The 20,646-nt window shown below is 67.0% G+C and overlaps 1 protein-coding gene across 1 annotated transcript; it reads left to right on the plus strand.

Annotated features, from left to right (window-relative positions):
- The first annotated feature begins 8,942 nt into the window (after window positions 1-8,942).
- On the plus strand, window positions 8,943-9,990 carry LOC119849236 (solute carrier family 35 member G3-like). The gene has a single exon (XM_038386055.2). The coding sequence runs from the start codon at window positions 8,943-8,945 to the stop codon at window positions 9,987-9,989; it is 1,047 nt and encodes a 348-aa protein (XP_038241983.1). The 3' UTR covers window position 9,990.
- Window positions 9,991-20,646: the final 10,656 nt, after the last annotated feature.

Consider the following 20,646-nt stretch of genomic DNA (forward strand, 5'->3'; position numbering starts at 1 on the left):
AGATGGACGGGTGGATGTGGGTAGAGGGGGTGGATGGACTGACAGGGTGGATGAAAGGACAGAGAAAGGATGGAGGGGGTAGATGGGGACAGACGGGGTGACTGGAAAGACAGGGGGATGGATGGAGGGGGGTAGATGGGGACGGACAGATGGGGTGGATGGATGGGAGTAGATGGGGTGAATGGATGAATGGACGGACGGGATGGGTGGATGGATGGGGTAGATGGGGATGGACTAATGGGGATATGGGGATGGACAGTCAGGGTGGATGGATGGGGTAGATGGGGATGGACAGACGGGTGGATGGGGATGGACAGACAGGATGGACAGGGTGGATGGGGGTAGATGGGGATGGACAGACTGACGGATGGGGTGGATGGACAGAGGGATGGCGTAGATGGGGGTAGATGGGAACAGACAGACGGGATAGATGGGGATGGACGGAGTCGATGGACAGAGGGATGGGTTAGATGGCGACAGACGGACGGGGTGGATGGGGATGGATGGACAGGGTGGATGGGAACAGACGGGGTGGATGGGAACAGACGGACGGACGGGGTGGATGGACAGAGGGACGGAGTAGATGGGCATAGATAGGGATGGATGGGGTGGATGCGGGTAGATGGGGACAGACAGACGGGGTGGATGGGGTTAGATGGGGACAGACGGATGGACGGGGTGGATGGACAGAGGGACGGGGTGGATGGGGACGGACGGGGTAGATAAGGATGGATGGGTGGATGGGGGTAGATGGGGGTGGACAGACAGGGTAGACGGGGACGGATGGACGGACGGGGTAGATGGGCATAGATGGAGATGGACAGACAGACGGACGGGGTGGATGAACAGAAGAATGGGGTAAATGGGGTGGATGGGGACAGACAGATGGGGTGGATGGGGGTAGATGGGGACGGACAGACGGATAGATGGGGGTAGGTGGGGATGGACAGATGGGGTAGATGGGGATGGACAGACAGGGTAGATGGGGACGGACGGACGGGGTAGATGGGCGTAGATGGGGATGGACAGACAAACGGACGGGGTGGATGGACAGAGGGACGGGGTAGATGGGGTGGATGGGGACAGGGTAGATAAGGGGACAGGGTAGATGGGGAGGGACATATGGATGGACGGGGTAGATGGGGACAGACAGACGGACAGATGGGGGTAGGTGGGGATGGACAGATGGACGGATGGGGATAGATGGGGACGGACAGACGGACGCGGTGGATGGACAGAGGGACAGGGTAAATGGGGGTAGATGGTGACAGACGGACGGGGTGGATGGGAGTAGATGGGGACGGACAGACGGATGGGATAGATGGGGATGGACAGATGGGGGTATATGGGGATGGACGAGCTGGATGGACAGAGGGACAGGGTAAATGGAGGTAGATGGTGATGGATGGGGTGGATGGGGGGAGATGGGGGAGATGGGGACGGACGGATGCGGGTAGATGGGGACGGACAGATGGACGGACATGTGTAGATGGGGATGGACAGACGGACGGATGGACAGGGGTTGATGGGGACGGACGGACAGACAGGGGTAGATGGTGACGGACAGACGGACGGACAGGGGTAGATGGGGGTAGATGGGGATGGACGGACGGATGGACGGGGGTAGATGGGGACAGACAGACGGGATGGATGGGCATAGATGGGGACAGACGGATAGGGTGGATGGGGGTAGATGGGGACAGACAGATGGACGGACAGGTGTAGGTGGGGATGGACAGACAGATGGATGGACAGGGGTTGATGGGGACGGACAGACGGACGGACAGGGGTAGATGGTGGTAGATGGGGATGGACAGACGGACGGGGTAGATGGGGATGGACGGATGGACGGAAGGGGGGTAGATGGGGACAGACAGACGGGGTGGATGGGCGTAGATGGGGACAGACGGATGAACGGGGTGAATGGACAGAGGGATGGGGTAGATGGGGACGGACAGATGGACGGACAGGGTAGATGGGGGTAGATAGGGACGGGCGGACGGACGGGGTAGATGGGGATGGACAGATGGGTAGATGGGGATGGACAGAAACGGACGGGGTGGATGGACAGAGGGACAGGGTAGATGGGAGTGGATGGGGATGGACGGATGGGGTAGATGGGGACAGACGGATGGATGGGGTAGATGGGGGGAATGGACAGATGGATGGACGGGAGTAGATGGGAGTAGATGGGGATGGACAGACGGATACACAGGGTGGATGGAGGTAGATGGGGACAGACAGATGGACGGATGGGGGTAGGTGGGGACGGACAGACAGACGGATGGGGGTAGGTGGGACAGACGGACGGGGTGGATGGACAGAGGGATAGGGTAAATGGGGGTAGATGGCGACAGACGGACGGGGTGGATGGAGGTAGATGGGGACGGATAGGGGTAGATGGGGACAGATAGATGGGGATGGACAGGCGGATGGATGGGGTGGATGGGGGTAGATGGGGATGGACAGACCGATGGACGGGGTGGATGGACAGAGTGACAGGGAAGATGGGGGTGGATGGGGACGGACGGACAGGGTAGATGGGGACAGACAGATGGATGGGGTAGATGGGGTGGATGGGGGTAGAGGGGCATGGACAGATGGGGTAGATGGGGATGGACGGATGGATGGAGTGGATGGACAGACGGATGGGGTATATGGGGATGGACAGATGGGGGTAGATGGGGACGGACGGACAGACAGGATAGATGGGGATGGGTGGATGGAGGTAGATGGGGTTGGACAGACAGTCAGACGGGGTAGATGGGGATGGATGGACAAACAGACAGACGGTAGTAAATGGGGGTATATGGGGATGGATGGACGGACAGATAGATGGGGGTAGATGAGGACAGACGGACGGACAGTGGTAGATGGGGATGGACAGATGGGTAGATGGGGATGGACAGAAACGGACGGGGTGGATGGACAGAGGGACAGGGTAGATGGGAGTGGATGGGGATGGACGGACGGGGTAGATGGGGGGGATGGACAGATGGATGGACGGGAGTAGATGGGGTGGATGGGGGTAGGTGGGGATGGACAGACGGATACACAGGGTGGATGGAGGTAGATGGGGATAGACAGATGGACGGATGGGGGTAGGTGGGGACGGACAGACAGACGGATGGGGGTAGGTGGGACAGACGGACGGGGTGGATGGACAGAGGGATAGGGTAAATGGGGGTAGATGGCGACAGACGGACGGGGTGGATGGAGGTAGATGGGGACGGATAGGGGTAGATGGGGACAGACAGATGGGATAGATGGGGAATGGACAGGCGGATGGATGGGGTGGATGGGGGTAGATGGGGATGGACAGACCGATGGACGGGGTGGATGGACAGAGGGACAGGGTAGATGGGGGTGGATGGGGACGGACGGACAGGGTAGATGGGGACAGACAGATGGATGGGGTAGATGGGGTGGATGGGGATGGACAGATGGAGGGACGGGGGTAGATGGGGTGGATGGGGGTAGAGGGGGATGGACAGATGGGGTAGATGGGGATGGATGGATGGATGGATGGATGGATGGATGGAGTGGATGGACAGACGGATGGGGTATATGGGGATGGACAGATGGGGGTAAATGGGGACGGACGGACAGACAGGATAGATGGGGATGGGTGGATGGAGGTAGATGGGGATGGACAGACAGTCAGACGGGGTAGATGGGGATGGATGGACAAACAGACAGACGGTGGTAAATGGGGGTATATGGGGATGGATGGACGGACAGATAGATGGGGGTAGATGAGGACAGACGGACGGACAGTGGTAGATGGGGTAGATGGGGACGGACAGACGGACGGATGGGGGACGGAAGGACAGATGAATGGACGGTGGTAGATGGGGAGGACGGGGTAGATGGGGACAGATGGACAAACAGATGTACGGTGGTAGATGGGGGTAGATGGGGCTGAACAGACAGGGGTAGGTGGGGACGGATGGACAGACAGAAGGACAGCGGTAGATGGGGTAGATGGGGACGGATGGACAGGATAGATGGGGATGGATGGACAGACAAACGGACAGTGGTAAATGGGGTACATGGGGACAGACAGATGGGGTAGATCGCAAAGGACAGACGGACGGACAGGGTAGATGCGGACGGATGGACATACAGACGGATGGAGTAGATGGGGACGGATGGAGAGACGGACGGACGGTGGTAGATGTGGGGGGACAGATGGGGTAAATGGGGACGGATGGACAGACGGATGGACGGGGTAGATGGGGTAGATGGGGACGGACAGATGGATGGACGGTGGTAGATGGGGTAGATGGGGACAGACAGACGGGATAGATGGGGACGGCCGGACAGACAGACGGACGGTGGTAGTTGGGGACGAACGGACGGGGTAGATGGGGACGGATGGACAGATGGATGGACGATGTTAGATGGGGTAGATGGGGACGGACGGACATGATAGATGGGGACAGATGGACAGACAGACGGACGGTGGTAGATGGGGGTGGATGGGGACAGACGGACGGATGGGGTAGATCGCGATGGACAGACGGATGGACGGACGGGGTAGATGGGGACGGATGGACATACAGATGGACGGAGTAGATGAGGACGGATGGAGAGACGGACAGACGGTGGTAGATGGGGACAGATAGACAGATGGACAGTAGTAGATGGGGTAGATGGGGATGGACAGACGGACAGATGGGGTAGATCGGGACGGATGGACAGACGGACAGATGGTGGTAGATGGAGGTGATGGACAGGGTAGATGGGGACGGATGGACAGACGGACGGACAGGGTAGATGGGGGTAGATGCGGACAGATGGACAGACGGACGGTGGTAGATGGGGACGGACGGACGGACAGACGGGGTAGATCGCGATGGACAGACAGACAGACGGATGGGGTAGATGGTGATGGATGGACAGACAGACGGTGGTAGAAGGGGATGGACAGAAGGGGGTAGGTGGGGACGGATGGACAGACAGAAGAACGATGGTAGATGGGGTAGATGGGCACGGATGGTTGGGATAGATGGGGATGGATGGACAGACAGATGGATGGGGGTAGGTGGGGACAGATGGACAAACCGTCCGTGGTAGATGGGTGTAGATGGGGGTGACGGACAGGGTAGATGGGGACGGATGGACACACGGACGGACAGGGTAGATCGGGGTAGATGGGGGTGACGGACGGGGTACTTGGGGACAGATGGACAGACGGACGGACGGGGTAGATGGGGGTGATGGACGGGGTAGATGGGGACAGATGGACAGACAGACGGATGGTGGTAGATGGGGATGGATGGACAGATGGGGGTAGATGGAGATGGACAGACGGATGGACAGGGTAGATGGGGATGGATGGACAGACAGACGGATGGTGGTAGATGGGGATGGATGGACAGATGGGGGTAGATGGAGATGGACAGACGGATGGACAGGGTAGATGGGGATGGATGGACAGACAGACGGATGGTGGTAGATGGGGATGGATGGACAGACGGGGGTAGATCGCGACGGACGGACCGACGGGGTAGATGGGAACAGATGGACAGACAGGGTAGATGGGGATGGATGGACAGACAGACGGATGGTGGTAGATGGGGATTAATGGACAGACAGGGGTAGTTGGAGATGGACGGACGGACGGGGTAGATGGGGACGGATGGACAGACAGACGGATGGTGGTAGATGGGGATGGATGGACAGACAGGGTAGATGAGGATGGATGGACAGACAGACGGATGGTGGTAGATGGGGATGGATGGACAGACGGGGGTAGATGGAGATGGACAGATGGATGGACGGGGTAGATGGGGACGGATGGACAGACAGACGGATGGTGGTAGATGGGGATGAATGGACAGACAGGGGTAGATGGAGATGGACAGACGGACAGAAGGGGTAGATGGGGACGGATGGACAGACAGACGGATGGTGGTAGATGCGGATGGATGGACAGACGGGGGTCGATGGAGATGGACAGACGGACGGGGTAGATGAGGATGGATGGACAGACGGGGGTAGATGGAGATGGACAGACAGATGGACGGGGTAGATGGGGACGGATGGATAGACGGGGTAGATCGCGACGGACGGACGGGGTACATGGGGACGGATGGACAGACAGACGGATGGTGGTAGATGGGGATGGATGGACAGACGGGGGTAGATGGAGATGGACAGATGGACGGACGGGGTAGATGGGGACGGATGGACAGACAGGGTAGATGAGGATGGATGGACAGACAGACGGATGGTGGTAGATGGGGATGGATGGACAGAGGGAGGTAGATGGAGATGGACAGACGGACGGACGGGGTAGATGAGGATGGATGGACAGACGGGGGTAGATGGAGATGGACAGACGGATGGACGGGGTAGATGGGGACGGATGGACAGACAGGGTAGATGAGGATGGATGGATAGACAGACGGATGGTGGTAAATGGGGATGGACGGACAGGCCGGGGGTAGATGGAGATGGACAGACGGACGGACAGGGTAGATGGGGACGAATGGACAGACGGGGTAGATGAGGATGGATGGACAGACGGGGGTAGATGGAGATGGACAGACGGATGGACGGGGTAGATGGGGATGGATGGACAGACAGGGTAGATGAGGATGGATGGACAGACAGACGGATGGTGGTAGATGGGGATGGATGGACAGGCCGGGGGTAGATGGAGATGGACAGACGGACGGACAGGGTAGATGGGGACGGATGGACAGACGGGGTAGATCGCGACGGACGGACGGGGTAGATGGGGACGGATGGTCAGACAGACGGATGGTGGTAGATAGGGATGGATGGACAGGCCGGGGGTAGATGGAGATGGACAGATGGACGGACAGGGTAGATGGGGATGGATGGACAGGCCGGGGGTAGATGGAGATGGACAGACGGACGGACAGGGTAGACGGGGACGAATGGACAGACGGGGTAGATGAGGATGGATGGACAGACGGGGGTAGATGGAGATGGACAGACGGATGGACGGGGTAGATGGGGATGGATGGACAGACAGGGTAGATGAGGATGGATGGACAGACAGACGGATGGTGGTAGATGGGGATGGATGGACAGGCCGGGGGTAGATGGAGATGGACAGACGGACAGACAGGGTAGATGGGGACGGATGGACAGACGGGGTAGATGAGGATGGATGGACAGACGGGGGTAGATGGAGATGGACAGACGGACGGACGGGGTAGATGGGGACGGATGGACAGACAGGGTAGATGAGGATGGATGGACAGACAGATGGATGGTGGTAGATGGGGATGGATGGACAGACGGGGGTAGATGGAGATGGACAGACGGACGGACAGGGTAGATGGGGATGGATGGACAGACGGGGTAGATGGGGATGGATGGACAGACAGACGGATGGTGGTAGATGGGGATGGATGGACAGGCCGGGGGTAGATGGAGATGGACAGACGGATGGACAGGGTAGATGGGGACGGATGGACAGGCCGGGGGTAGATGGAGATGGACAGACGGACGGACAGGGTAGACGGGGACGAATGGACAGACGGGGTAGATGAGGATGGATGGACAGACGGGGGTAGATGGAGATGGACAGACGGATGGACAGGGTAGATGGGGATGGATGGACAGACAGGGTAGATGAGGATGGATGGACAGACAGACGGATGGTGGTAGATGGGGATGGATGGACAGGCCGGGGGTAGATGGAGATGGACAGACGGACGGACAGGGTAGATGGGGACGGATGGACAGACGGGGTAGATGAGGATGGATGGACAGACAGATGGATGGTGGTAGATGGGGATGGATGGACAGACGGGGGTAGATGGAGATGGACAGACGGACGGACAGGGTAGATGGGGATGGATGGACAGACGGGGTAGATGGGGATGGATGGACAGACAGACGGATGGTGGTAGATGGGGATGGATGGACAGGCCGGGGGTAGATGGAGATGGACAGACGGATGGACAGGGTAGATGGGGACGGATGGACAGGCCGGGGGTAGATGGAGATGGACAGACGGACGGACAGGGTAGACGGGGACGAATGGACAGACGGGGTAGATGAGGATGGATGGACAGACGGGGGTAGATGGAGATGGACAGACGGATGGACGGGGTAGATGGGGATGGATGGACAGACAGGGTAGATGAGGATGGATGGACAGACAGACGGATGGTGGTAGATGGGGATGGATGGACAGGCCGGGGGTAGATGGAGATGGACAGACGGATGGACAGGGTAGATGGGGACGGATGGACAGACGGGGTAGATGAGGATGGATGGACAGACAGATGGATGGTGGTAGATGGGGATGGATGGACAGACGGGGGTAGATGGAGATGGACAGACGGACGGACAGGGTAGATGGGGATGGATGGACAGACGGGGTAGATGGGGATGGATGGACAGACAGGGTAGATGAGGATGGATGGACAGACAGACGGATGGTGGTAGATGGGGATGGATGGACAGGCCGGGGGTAGATGGAGATGGACAGACGGACGGACAGGGTAGATGGGGACGGATGGACAGACGGGGTAGATGAGGATGGATGGACAGACGGGGGTAGATGGAGATGGACAGACGGACGGACGGGGTAGATGGGGACGGATGGACAGACAGGGTAGATGAGGATGGATGGACAGACAGATGGATGGTGGTAGATGGGGATGGATGGACAGACGGGGGTAGATGGAGATGGACAGACGGACGGACAGGGTAGATGGGGATGGATGGACAGACGGGGTAGATGGGGATGGATGGACAGACAGACGGATGGTGGTAGATGGGGATGGATGGACAGGCCGGGGGTAGATGGGGATGGACAGACGGGCGTAGGTGGGGGGATGCCGTAGACGCTCACGGGGGTGGGGCGCGTGTCCTGCCGGTGCCCCATTCACCTGCCCCCCTCTCTCCCCTAGGCCGCAGGGTGAGCGCTGCCCCCCACCAGCCCTGATGCCATGCGGCCCCCCAGCCCGCCGCCCCGGCCCCTGGCCGCCCTGCTGCGCTCCTCCCGCCCCTGCTCCCCGGCCCCGGCCGCCCCGGCCGCCCCGGCCCGCTGGGCCCCCTGGCGCCGGTACCGCGTCTCGGAGAGCACGAGGGGGCTGCTGGTGGCCCTGCTGGGGGGCGGGGTGCCGGCCGGCTTCGTGGCCCCCTTCACCCGCATGGCCCACGAGGCCTCCGCCATCCCCTCGCTGGAGATCCTGCTGCTTCGCTGCCTCTTCCACCTGGCCTTCGCTTGCCGGCTCCGCTGCGGCCGGGCCCCGCTGCTGGGGCCCGGCCCGGGCCGCCGCCGCCTGCTCCTGCACGCCGCCGCCAACGTCCTCTCCGTGGCCTGCGCCTACAGCTCCTTCGTGGCCGTGCCCAGCGCCAACGCCGCCACCGTCCGCAAGGGCTCCTCCACCCTGGGCTCGGCCCTGCTGGCCCTGTGCGTGGAGAGCCGGCCCCTGAGCGGCTACGACTGGTTCGGCCTCCTGGGCAGCACCCTGGGGCTGCTCATTATGGTGGTGCCGGATCTGCTCAGCCTGGACCCCAGCACCCGGCTGGCCGACGCCTTCGGCTACGCCTTGGCCTGCCTGGGCGGCGTGGCCTTGGCCTTGGGCTTGGCCATCTTCCGGGCCTTGGATTTCCCGGCCAAGCTGCCCACGGCCGCCTTCGCCTTCGGGGCACTGGGGGGCCTGGTGTGCGCCCCGGCCATGTTCCTGCTGCAGGAGCCGGTGCTGCCGGCCGAGCCCCTCACCTGGAGCTGCGCCGTGGCCATCGGGGTGCTGGCCGTGGTCTCCTTCCTGTGCGCCAGCCACGCCGTCACCCTGGCGCACCCGGCCCTGGTGTGCGCGGTGCTGCACTCCGAGGTGGTGGTGACGCTGGCCGTGCAGCACTACGTCCTGCGGGAGACCGCGACGCCCTTCGACGTCATGGGGGCGGGCGTCGTCCTGGGCAGCATCTCCATCATCGCGGCCCAGAACGTCAGCTGCCACCCGCGGGAGGAGGAGGAGGAGGAAGGGTGACAGCCCGGACGGGCAGCTGGGGTAGGGACGCGCTGCTGAGGGACGTCTACATGCCAGGGACCCCTCCGCCCCGTGGACCCACCCAGAGGAGACCCCCACGTACCAGGCCCGGCTGGGACCCTCCGCCCCATGGACACACCCGGAGCAGATCTCCCTGCACCAGGCCCGGCTGGGACCTTCTGCCCCATGGACACACCTGGAGGAGATCCCCATGTACCAGGCCTGGCTGGGACCTTCTGCCCCAGAGACACACCCGGAGCAGATCTCCATGCACCAGGCCCGGCTGGGACCTTCTGCCCCATGGACACACCTGGAGGAGATCCCCATGTACCAGGCCTGGCTGGGACCTTCTGCCCCACGGACACACCTGGAGGAGATCCCCATGTACCAGGCCTGGCTGGGACCTTCTGCCCCACGGACACACCTGGAGGAGATCCCCATGTACCAGGCCTGGCTGGGACCTTCTGCCCCATGGACACAGCTGGAGGAGATCCCCATGTACCAGGCCTGGCTGGGACCTTCTGCCCCATGGACACACCTGGAGGAGATCCCCATGTACCAGGCCTGGCTGGGACCTTCTGCCCCATGGACACAGCTGGAGGAGATCCCCATGTACCAGGCCTGGCTGGGACCTTCTGCCCCATGGACACACCTGGAGGAGACCTCCATGTACCAGGCCCAGCTGGGATCTTCTGCCCCATGAGGCACCCGTTGATCCCCATGTACCAGGCCCAGCTGGGACCCTCTGCCCCATAGACACACCTGGAGGAGATCCCCATGTACCAGGCTCGGCTGGGACCCTCCACCCCATGGACACACCCGGAGGAGATCCCCATGTACCAGATCGAGCTGGGACCGGCACAGCACCCACCTCCTGGTGTGGACGCGCACGCCAGGTGCAGACCCCATGCAGCGCGGACGGGAGGGACCGGGCCCACCCTGCCCCAGGGCCCGCTGGACCTGCCAGACTTTGGCTTCCCAGAACCCTTCCCCGACAGTTCTTGCGTCACGCGGCTGGAGCCCAGAGTCAGAAATAAAACGTGTATGTCTGAGGATGGGCATGGAGGGCCGCTCGGTTCAGGTGTCCCCCGGATCTTGGCCACCCTAAGTAGCCCCCCGTGAAGCTGTAAATGCCCCACCGGCGGATAAGTGTCCCGCCCCTTAGATCCCTTCCTGACCCTTGGCCGTTGCAGCCCTGAAGCATGAGGTTTAAGGTGGGGCCCGGGCCAAAAGGGAGCAGGGGACACCCGCGTGGGATCGGGGGCACTGGTGTTTTCAGCGTGGTACCTTCGGAGCCGCCCCGCCCCTGCGTTTCCAGCCTCGGTGATTGGGGCGGGAAGTGGGAAAACCGGGAGGGACGATGGGGGGGTCACCCAGAGCCAAGCCCCCCTCTGAGCAGCTGCACTTGGCTGAGGACAGAAGTTGACGCCTGGCAGCAGAACTGCCCAGTGGGTGTAACATAGCGACTCCCTGAAGGGCCCCGATCTCCATGGGGGGGGGAGGTCTGGGCAGCACCTGGCGCAAAGGGGCCCCGATCTCAGTCGGGGGGGTCTGGGCAGCACCTGGCACGAAGCGGCCCCAATCTCTGTCGGGGGGGGGTCTGGGCAGCGCCTGGCGCAAAGGGGCCCCAATCTCCGTCAGGGGGGGTCGGGGCAGCGCCTGGCACGAAGGGGCCCCGATCTCCATCGGGGGGGTCTGGGCAGCGCCTGGCGCGAAGGGGCCCCGATCTCTGTCGGGGGGGTGTGGGCAGCGCCTGGCGCGAAGGGGCCCCGATCTCTGTCAGGGGGGGTCTGGGCAACGCCTGGTGCGAAGGGGCCCCGATCACCGTCGGGGGGGGTCTGGGCAGCGCCTGGAGCGAAGGGGCCCCGATCTCCGTCAGGGGGGGGTCTGGGCAGCGCCTGGAGCGAAGGGGCCCCGATCTCCGTCGGGGGGGGGTCTGGGCAGCGCCTGGAGCGAAGGGGCCCCGATCTCCGTCGGGGGGGGGTCTGGGCAGCGCCTGGAGCGAAGGGGCCCCGATCTCCGTCGGGGGGGGGGTCTGGGCAGCGCCTGGAGCGAAGGGGCCCCGATCTCCGTCAGGGGGGTCTGGGCAGCGCCTGGAGCGAAGGGGCCCCGATCTCCGTCGGGGGGGGGAGTCTGGGCAGCGCCTGGCGCGAAGGGGCCCCAATCACCGTGGGAGGGGGGGCCCGGCAGCCCTCCCACCATGCTCATCATAAACTCTTCTCATCTGGGGCAGGAGCGGGGAGCATGTCAGGACTCCTGGGTTCCCTCCCGGGCTCTGGGATGGGAGTGGGGGCTGGTGGTTAGAACGGGGGCGGGGGCTGGGAGCCAGGACTCCTGGGTTCTCTCCCCAGCCCTGGGAGGGGAGTCAGAGCCAGGGATCTTACCAGAGACGCAGACAGGCCAGGAGGACGATGGGGGGGGGTGATTCCAGCTTTATTTAATCTCTGCTTATCAGGACACGTCCATTCCTTCGTTATCCCAGCTTTGGGGGGGGGTGATTAGCAGGCAGGAGGCCTTAGAGCGACCCCCCTCCAGACCCACTGGGGCTTCCCCTCTGGCCCAGCTCAAGCTCCTCCTTCGAATGCTAATCGAGTCACCCAGATACACGCACCCACCAGCTGGGCATTGTACTGACCCCCTCAGACCCGTCAGTCAAGGGACACAGAGCCGGTCCCCTCTAGGGGGCGCCGGCTCCCACCCGGCCCCAGGGCGGGAACTGGCTGGCTCTGGGGGGCGGGGAATGGGGCACAGGTCCTGCCCCCTCTAGGGGGCGCCCGCTCCCCTCCGGCCCCAGGGGGCGACTGGCTGGCTCTGGGGGGTGAGGAATGGGGCCGGTCCCCTCTAGGGGGCACAGGCTCCCCTCCGGCCCCAGGGGGCGACTGGCTGGCTCTGGGGGGTGGGGAATGGGGCCGGTCCCCTCTAGGGGGCACAGGCTGCCCTCTGGCCCCAGGGGGCGACTGGCTGGCTCTGGGGGGTGGGGAATGGGGCCGGTCCCCTCTAGGGGGCACAGGCTGCCCTCTGGTCTCAGGGGGCGACTGGCTGGCTCTGGGAGATGGGGAATGGGGCCGGTCCCCTCTAGGGGGCACAGGCTCCCCTCCGGCCCCAGGGGGCAACTGGCTGGCTCTGAGGGGTGGGGAATGGGGTACAGGGGTTATGGGCCCAGTGGGTTTCAACACGCGCTGGTGCCATCTAGTGCCCAAGGGCAGGAGCTGCAGGCACAGCCAGACTGAACCCGGGACCCTCCAGCGGATGGGCTCTGACTTGGGGGGCCTGGAGCGTACCCTCCCCCTACTCGACATGCCTGCTTGGGGGGGAACCCAGCTGGCACCTGTGCCTTCCCTCCTCCCTGCCGCTCACTATACTTCCCCAGTGACCGTGCTGGGGTGCGGAATTTTCCGTCCTATTTCTCAGAAGCCCCGGCGTGCCTCAGTTTCCCCCGGCGAGGGGACGAGGCTTTAGGGGACAGGCTGAAACTGACCCGGATCTGCGAGGCGGCCGGAGAGAGACACCCGCGACTTGCAGCTCCACGCTGGGCCCAGGGACGCCGAGCCCGGCACGATGCCCCGGGGGGGGGTCAGTGTAACGGTGTCCCGGGGGGGGGTGGGTTTTCCACACCCCACCCGCTGGCTGCAGAGCGGAGCCGAGGAGAGGGAAGAGGCAGATTTGGCCCGGAGGGGAATGACCCCCCTACGCACTGGCCCGCGGCCCGGGGGTGGGCGGATTCCAGGCACTTTGGGGGGAGGTGGGGGAATCGGGTCACATGTCGGGCACGAGACACCCCGCGGGGCCGGAAAGCCCCCCAGTGCGCCAGGAGAGCTGTCGGGTTAGAAAACGCTCACCAGGGACGGGGATCACCGTCACCACTCAGTACCCCCGCCCCCGATCCCCCCGGCCCTTAACCGGGCAGTGCCCCCCCGTCCCCGATCCCCCCAGCCCATAACCACTCAGTGCCCCCGATCCCCCCGGCCCTTAACCGGGCAGTGCCCCCCCATCCCCGATCTCCCCAGCCTTAACCACTCAGTGCCCCCAACCTGCATTTCCCCTCGGCCCCTAACGGGGCAGTGCCCCCCCGCCCCCAGATCCCCCTGGCCCCTAACCGGGCAGTGCCCCCCTACCCACGACCACTAACCACTCAGTGCCCCCAACCCCCATTTCCCCTCGGCCCCTAACGGGGCAGTGCCCCCCCGCCCCCAGATCCCCTCGGCCCTTAACCACTTAGTGCCCGTGCCCCCAGATCCCCCCAGCCCCTAACGAGGCAGTGCCCCCCCGCCCCCAGATCCCCCCAGCCCCTAACCACTCCGTGCCCCCGCCCCCTAACCGGGCAGTGCCCCCCTGCCCCCAGATCCCCCCGGCCCCTAACCACTCAGTGCCCCCGCCCCCCGATCCCCCCGGCCCCTAACGAGGCAGTGCCCCCCCGCCCTTAACCACTCAGTGCCCCCGCCCCCCATCCCCTCGGCCCTTAACCGGGCAGTGCCCCCCCGCCCCCAGATCCCCCCAGCCCCTAACCGGGCAGTGGCCCCGCCCCCAGATCCCCGAACCCCCCGCCCCCAGATCCCCCCGCCCATAACCACTCCGTGCCCCCCCGCCCCCCGATCCCCCCAGCCCCTAACCACTCAGTGCCCCCGCCCCCTGATCCCCCCAGCCCCTAACGAGGCAGTGCCCCCCCGCCCTTAACCACTCAGTGCCCCCGCCCCCCATCCCCTCGGCCCTTAACCGGGCAGTGCCCCCCCCGCCCCCAGATCCCCCCAGCCCCTAACCACTCCGTGCCCCCGCCCCCCGATCCCTCCAGCCCCTAACCGGGCAGTGCCCCCCCGCCCCCAAACTACTCAGTGCCCCCGCCCCCAGATCCCCCCAGCCCCTAACCACTCCGTGCCCCCGCCCCCAGATCCCCCCGGCCCCTAACCGGGCAGTGCCCCCCCGCCCCCAGATCCCCCCGGCCCCTAACCAGGCAGTGCCCCCCACCCCTGCCCCCCGATCCCTCCAGCCCCTAACCGGGCAGTGCCCCCCCGCCCCCAGATCCCCCCGGCCCCTAACCACTCAGTGCCCCCGCCCCCTGATCCCCCCGCCCCCAGATCCCCCCAGCCCCTAACCACTCCGTGCCCCCGCCCCCCGATCCCCTCGGCCCCTAACCGGGCAGTGCCCCCCCGCCCCCAGATCCCCCTGGCCCCTAACCGGGCAGTGCCCCCCACCCCCGACCCCTAACCACTCAGTGCCCCCAACCCCCATTTCCCCTCGGCCCCTAACCGGGCAGTGCCCCCCCCGTCCCCAGATCCCCCCGGCCCCTAACCACTCCGTGCCCCCTCCCCCAGATCCCCCCGGCCCCTAACCGGGCAGTGCCCCCCCGCCCCCAGATCCCCCCGCCCCCTAACCACTCCGTGCCCCCTCCCCCCGATCCCCCCAGCCCCTAACGAGGCAGTTTCCCCCCGCCCTTAACCACTCAGTGCCCCCGCCCCCATCCCCTCGGCCCTTAACCGGGCAGTGCCCCCCCGCCCCCAGATCCCCCCAGCCCCTAACCAGGCAGTGGCCCCGCCCCCAGATCCCCCCGGCCCCTAACCACTCCGTGCCCCCGCCCCCAGATCCCCCTGGCCCCTAACCGGGCAGTGCCCCCCCGCCCCCAGATCCCCCCAGCCCCTAACCGGGCAGTGCCCCCCTGCCCCCAGATCCCCCCGGCCCCTAACCACTCAGTGCCCCCGCCCCCCGATCCACCCGGCCCCTAAGGAGGCAGTGCCCCCCCGCCCTTAACCACTCAGTGCCCCCACCCCCCATCCCCTCGGCCCTTAACCGGGCAGTGCCCCCCCCGCCCCCAGATCCCCCCAGCCCCTAACCGGGCAGTGGCCCCGCCCCCAGATCCCCGATCCCCCCAGCCCCTAACCGGGCAGTGCCCCCCCGCCCCCAGATCCCCCCGCCCATAACCACTCCGTGCCCCCCCCCGCCCCCCGATCCCCCCAGCCCCTAACCACTCAGTGCCCCCGCCCCCCGATCCCCCCCGCCCCCAGATCCCCCCAGCCCCTAACCGGGCAGTGCCCCCCCCGCCCCCAGATCCCCCCGGCCCCTAACCACTCAGTGCCCCCGCCCCCTGATCCCCCCAGCCCCTAACGAGGCAGTGCCCCCCCGCCCTTAACCACTCAGTGCCCCCACCCCCCATCCCCTCGGCCCTTAACCAGGCAGTGCCCCCCCGCCCCCAGATCCCCCCAGCCCCTAACCACTCCGTGCCCCCGCCCCCCGATCCCTCCAGCCCCTAACCGGGCAGTGCCCCCCCGCCCCCAAACCACTCAGTGCCCCCGCCCCCAGATCCCCCCAGCCCCTAACCACTCCGTGCCCCCGCCCCCGGATCCCCCCCGCCCCTAACCGGGCAGTGCCCCCCCGTCCCCGATCCCCCCCGCCCCTAACCACTCAGTGCCCCCGCCCCCAGATCCCCCCGGCCCCTAACCGGGCAGTGCCCCATCGCCCCCAGATCCCCCCGGCCCCTAACCACTCAGTGCCCCCGCCCCCCGATCCCTCCAGCCCCTAACCGGGCAGTGCCCCCCCACCCCCAGATCCCCCCGGCCCCTAACCACTCAGTGCCCCCGCCCCCTGATCCCCCCGCCCCCAGATCCCCCCAGCCCCTAACCACTCCGTGCCCCCGCCCCCCGATCCCCCCGGCCCCTAACCGGGCAGTGCCCCCCCGCCCCCAGATCCCCTGGCCCCTAACCAGGCAGTGCCCCCCCACCCCCGACCCCTAACCACTCAGTGCCCCCAACCCCCATTTCCCCTCGGCCCCTAACCGGGCAGTGCCCCCCCGTCCCCAGATCCCCCCGCCCCCTAACCACTCAGTGCCCCCGCCCCCCGATCCCCCCAGCCCCTAACGAGGCAGTTTCCCCCCGCCCTTAACCACTCAGTGCCCCCGCCCCCATCCCCTCGGCCCTTAACCGGGCAGTGCCCCCCCGCCCCCAGATCCCCCCAGCCCCTAACCAGGCAGTGGCCCCGCCCCCAGATCCCCCCGGCCCCTAACCACTTCCGTGCCCCCGCCCCCAGATCCCCCTGGCCCCTAACCGGGCAGTGCCCCCCCGCCCCCAGATCCCCCCAGCCCCTAACCGGGCAGTGCCCCCCTGCCCCCAGATCCCCCCGGCCCCTAACCACTCAGTGCCCCCGCCCCCCGATCCCCCCGGCCCCTAACGAGGCAGTGCCCCCCCGCCCTTAACCACTCAGTGCCCCCGCCCCCTGATCCCCCCGCCCCCAGATCCCCCCAGCCCCTAACCACTCCGTGCCCCCGCCCCCAGATCCCCCCGTCCCCTAACCGGGCAGTGCCCCCCCGTCCCCGATCCCACCCGCCCATAACCACTCCGTGCCCCCGCCCCCCGATCCCTCCAGCCCCTAACCGGGCAGTGCCCCCCCGCCCCCAGATCCCCCCGGCCCCTAACCACTCAGTGCCCCCGCCCCCCGATCCCTCCAGCCCCTAACCGGGCATCGCCCCCCCATCCCCGATCTCCCCAGCCCTTAACCACTCAGTGCCCCCAACCTGCATTTCCCCTCGGCCCCTAACGGGGCAGTGCCCCCCCGCCCCCAGATCCCCCTGGCCCCTAACCGGGCAGTGCCCCCCACCCCCGACCCCTAACCACTCAGTGCCCCCAACCCCCATTTCCCCTCGGCCCCTAACGGGGCAGTGCCCCCCCGCCCCCAGATCCCCTCGGCCCTTAACCACTTAGTGCCCGTGCCCCCAGATCCCCCCAGCCCCTAACGAGGCAGTGCCCCCCCGCCCCCAGATCCCCCCAGCCCCTAACCACTTCGTGCCCCCGCCCCCTAACCGGGCAGTGCCCCCCTGCCCCCAGATCCCCCCGGCCCCTAACCACTCAGTGCCCCCGCCCCCCGATCCCCCCGGCCCCTAACGAGGCAGTGCCCCCCCGCCCTTAACCACTCAGTGCCCCCGCCCCCCATCCCCTCGGCCCTTAACCGGGCAGTGCCCCCCCGCCCCCAGATCCCCCCAGCCCCTAACCGGGCAGTGGCCCCGCCCCCAGATCCCCGATCCCCCCCGCCCCCAGATCCCCCCGCCCATAACCACTCCGTGCCCCCCCGCCCCCCGATCCCCCCAGCCCCTAACCACTCAGTGCCCCCGCCCCCTGATCCCCCCAGCCCCTAACGAGGCAGTGCCCCCCCGCCCTTAACCACTCAGTGCCCCCACCCCCCATCCCCTCGGCCCTTAACCGGGCAGTGCCCCCCCGCCCCCAGATCCCCCCAGCCCCTAACCACTCCGTGCCCCCGCCCCCCGATCCCTCCAGCCCCTAACCGGGCAGTGCCCCCCCGCCCCCAAACTACTCAGTGCCCCCGCCCCCAGATCCCCCCAGCCCCTAACCACTCCGTGCCCCCGCCCCCAGATCCCCCCGGCCCCTAACCGGGCAGTGCCCCCCGCCCCCAGATCCCCCCGGCCCCTAACCACTCAGTGCCCCCGCCCCCCGATCCCTCCAGCCCCTAACCGGGCAGTGCCCCCCCGCCCCCAGATCCCCCCGGCCCCTAACCACTCAGTGCCCCCGCCCCCTGATCCCCCCGCCCCCAGATCCCCCCAGCCCCTAACCACTCCGTGCCCCCGCCCCCCGATCCCCTCGGCCCCTAACCGGGCAGTGCCCCCCCGCCTCCAGATCCCCCTGGCCCCTAACCAGGCAGTGCCCCCCACCCCCGACCCCTAACCACTCAGTGCCCCCAACCCCCATTTCCCCTCGGCCCCTAACCGGGCAGTGCCCCCCCGTCCCCAGATCCCCCCGGCCCCTAACCACTCCGTGCCCCCTCCCCCAGATCCCCCCGGCCCCTAACCGGGCAGTGCCCCCCCGCCCCCAGATCCCCCCGCCCCCTAACCACTCCGTGCCCCCTCCCCCCGATCCCCCCAGCCCCTAACGAGGCCGTTTCCCCCCGCCCTTAACCACTCAGTGCCCCCGCCCCCATCCCCTCGGCCCTTAACCGGGCAGTGCCCCCCCGCCCCCAGATCCCCCCAGCCCCTAACCAGGCAGTGGCCCCGCCCCCAGATCCCCCGGCCCCTAACCACTCCGTGCCCCCGCCCCCAGATCCCCCTGGCCCCTAACCGGGCAGTGCCCCCCCGCCCCCAGATCCCCCCAGCCCCTAACCGGGCAGTGCCCCCCTGCCCCCAGATCCCCCCGGCCCCTAACCACTCCGTGCCCCCGCCCCCCGATCCCCCCAGCCCCTAACGAGGCAGTGCCCCCCCGCCCTTAACCACTCAGTGCCCCCGCCCCCATCCCCTCGGCCCTTAACCGGGCAGTGCCCCCCCGCCCCCAGATCCCCCCAGCCCCTAACCACTCCGTGCCCCCGCCCCCCGATCCCCCCAGCCCCTAACCGGGCAGTGCCCCCCCGCCCCCAAACTACTCCGTGCCCCCGCCCCCAGATCCCCCCGGCCCCTAACCACTCAGTGCCCCCGCCCCCCGATCCCCCCGGCCCCTAACGAGGCAGTGCCCCCCCGCCCTTAACCACTCAGTGCCCCCGCCCCCATCCCCTCGGCCCTTAACCGGGCAGTGCCCCCCCGCCCCCAGATCCCCCTGGCCCCTAACCACTCCGTGCCCCCGCCCCCAGATCCCCCCGGCCCCTAACCACTCAGTGCCCCCCCGCCCCCAGATCCCCCCAGCCCCTAACCGGGCAGTGCCCCCCTGCCCCCAGATCCCCCCGGCCCCTAACCACTCCGTGCCCCCGCCCCCCGATCCCCCCGGCCCCTAACGAGGCAGTGCCCCCCCGCCCTTAACCACTCAGTGCCCCCGCCCCCATCCCCTCGGCCCTTAACCGGGCAGTGCCCCCCCGCCCCCAGATCCCCCCAGCCCCTAACCACTCCGTGCCCCCGCCCCCCGATCCCTCCAGCCCCTAACCGGGCAGTGCCCCCCCGCCCCCAAACTACTCCGTGCCCCCGCCCCCAGATCCCCCCGGCCCCTAACCACTCAGTGCCCCCGCCCCCCGATCCCCCCGGCCCCTAACGAGGCAGTGCCCCCCCGCCCTTAACCACTCAGTGCCCCCGCCCCCATCCCCTCGGCCCTTAACCGGGCAGTGCCCCCCCGCCCCCAGATCCCCCCCGCCCCTAACCACTCCGTGCCCCCGCCCCCAGATCCCCCCGGCCCCTAACCACTCAGTGCCCCCCCGCCCCCAGATCCCCCCAGCCCCTAACCGGGCAGTGGCCCCGCCCCCAGATCCCCGATCCCCCCAGCCCCTAACCGGGCAGTGCCCCCCCGCCCCCAGATCCCCCCGCCCATAACCACTCAGTGCCCCCGCCCCCAGATCCCCCTGGCCCCTAACCGGGCAGTGCCCCCCACCCCCGACCCCTAACCACTCAGTGCCCCCGCCCCCATCCCCTCGGCCCCTAACCGAGCTGTGCCCCCGATTCCCCCCCGGGCCCGCGCTGGGATTTGGCTCCGGGCGAAGGCCCGAGCCGCGGCCTTTCCCAGCCCGCGCGTCCGGGCCGCGGGGCGCCTCCCCCGGCCGGCGGCTCACGCGAGGCCCCTGGCTCCGCAGGGCCGCGCGCGGAGCGTTCGAACCCCTCCCCCCGCGCCGCGCCGCCGCCCTCCGAGCCTCGACTTCGCTCCCAGGCCCGACGGGCTCCCCAGGAGGCGCAGCGCTCGGCCATCTCCGGCCTTTTCCGGCCAACCCTGCCTTCTGACTCATGCATATTCACTTGCCCTCATGAATCATTCAT

The sequence above is a fragment of the Dermochelys coriacea genome, chromosome 28 (assembly GCF_009764565.3).
Source record: "Dermochelys coriacea isolate rDerCor1 chromosome 28, rDerCor1.pri.v4, whole genome shotgun sequence".
Classification (NCBI taxonomy): Eukaryota; Metazoa; Chordata; order Testudines; family Dermochelyidae; genus Dermochelys; species Dermochelys coriacea.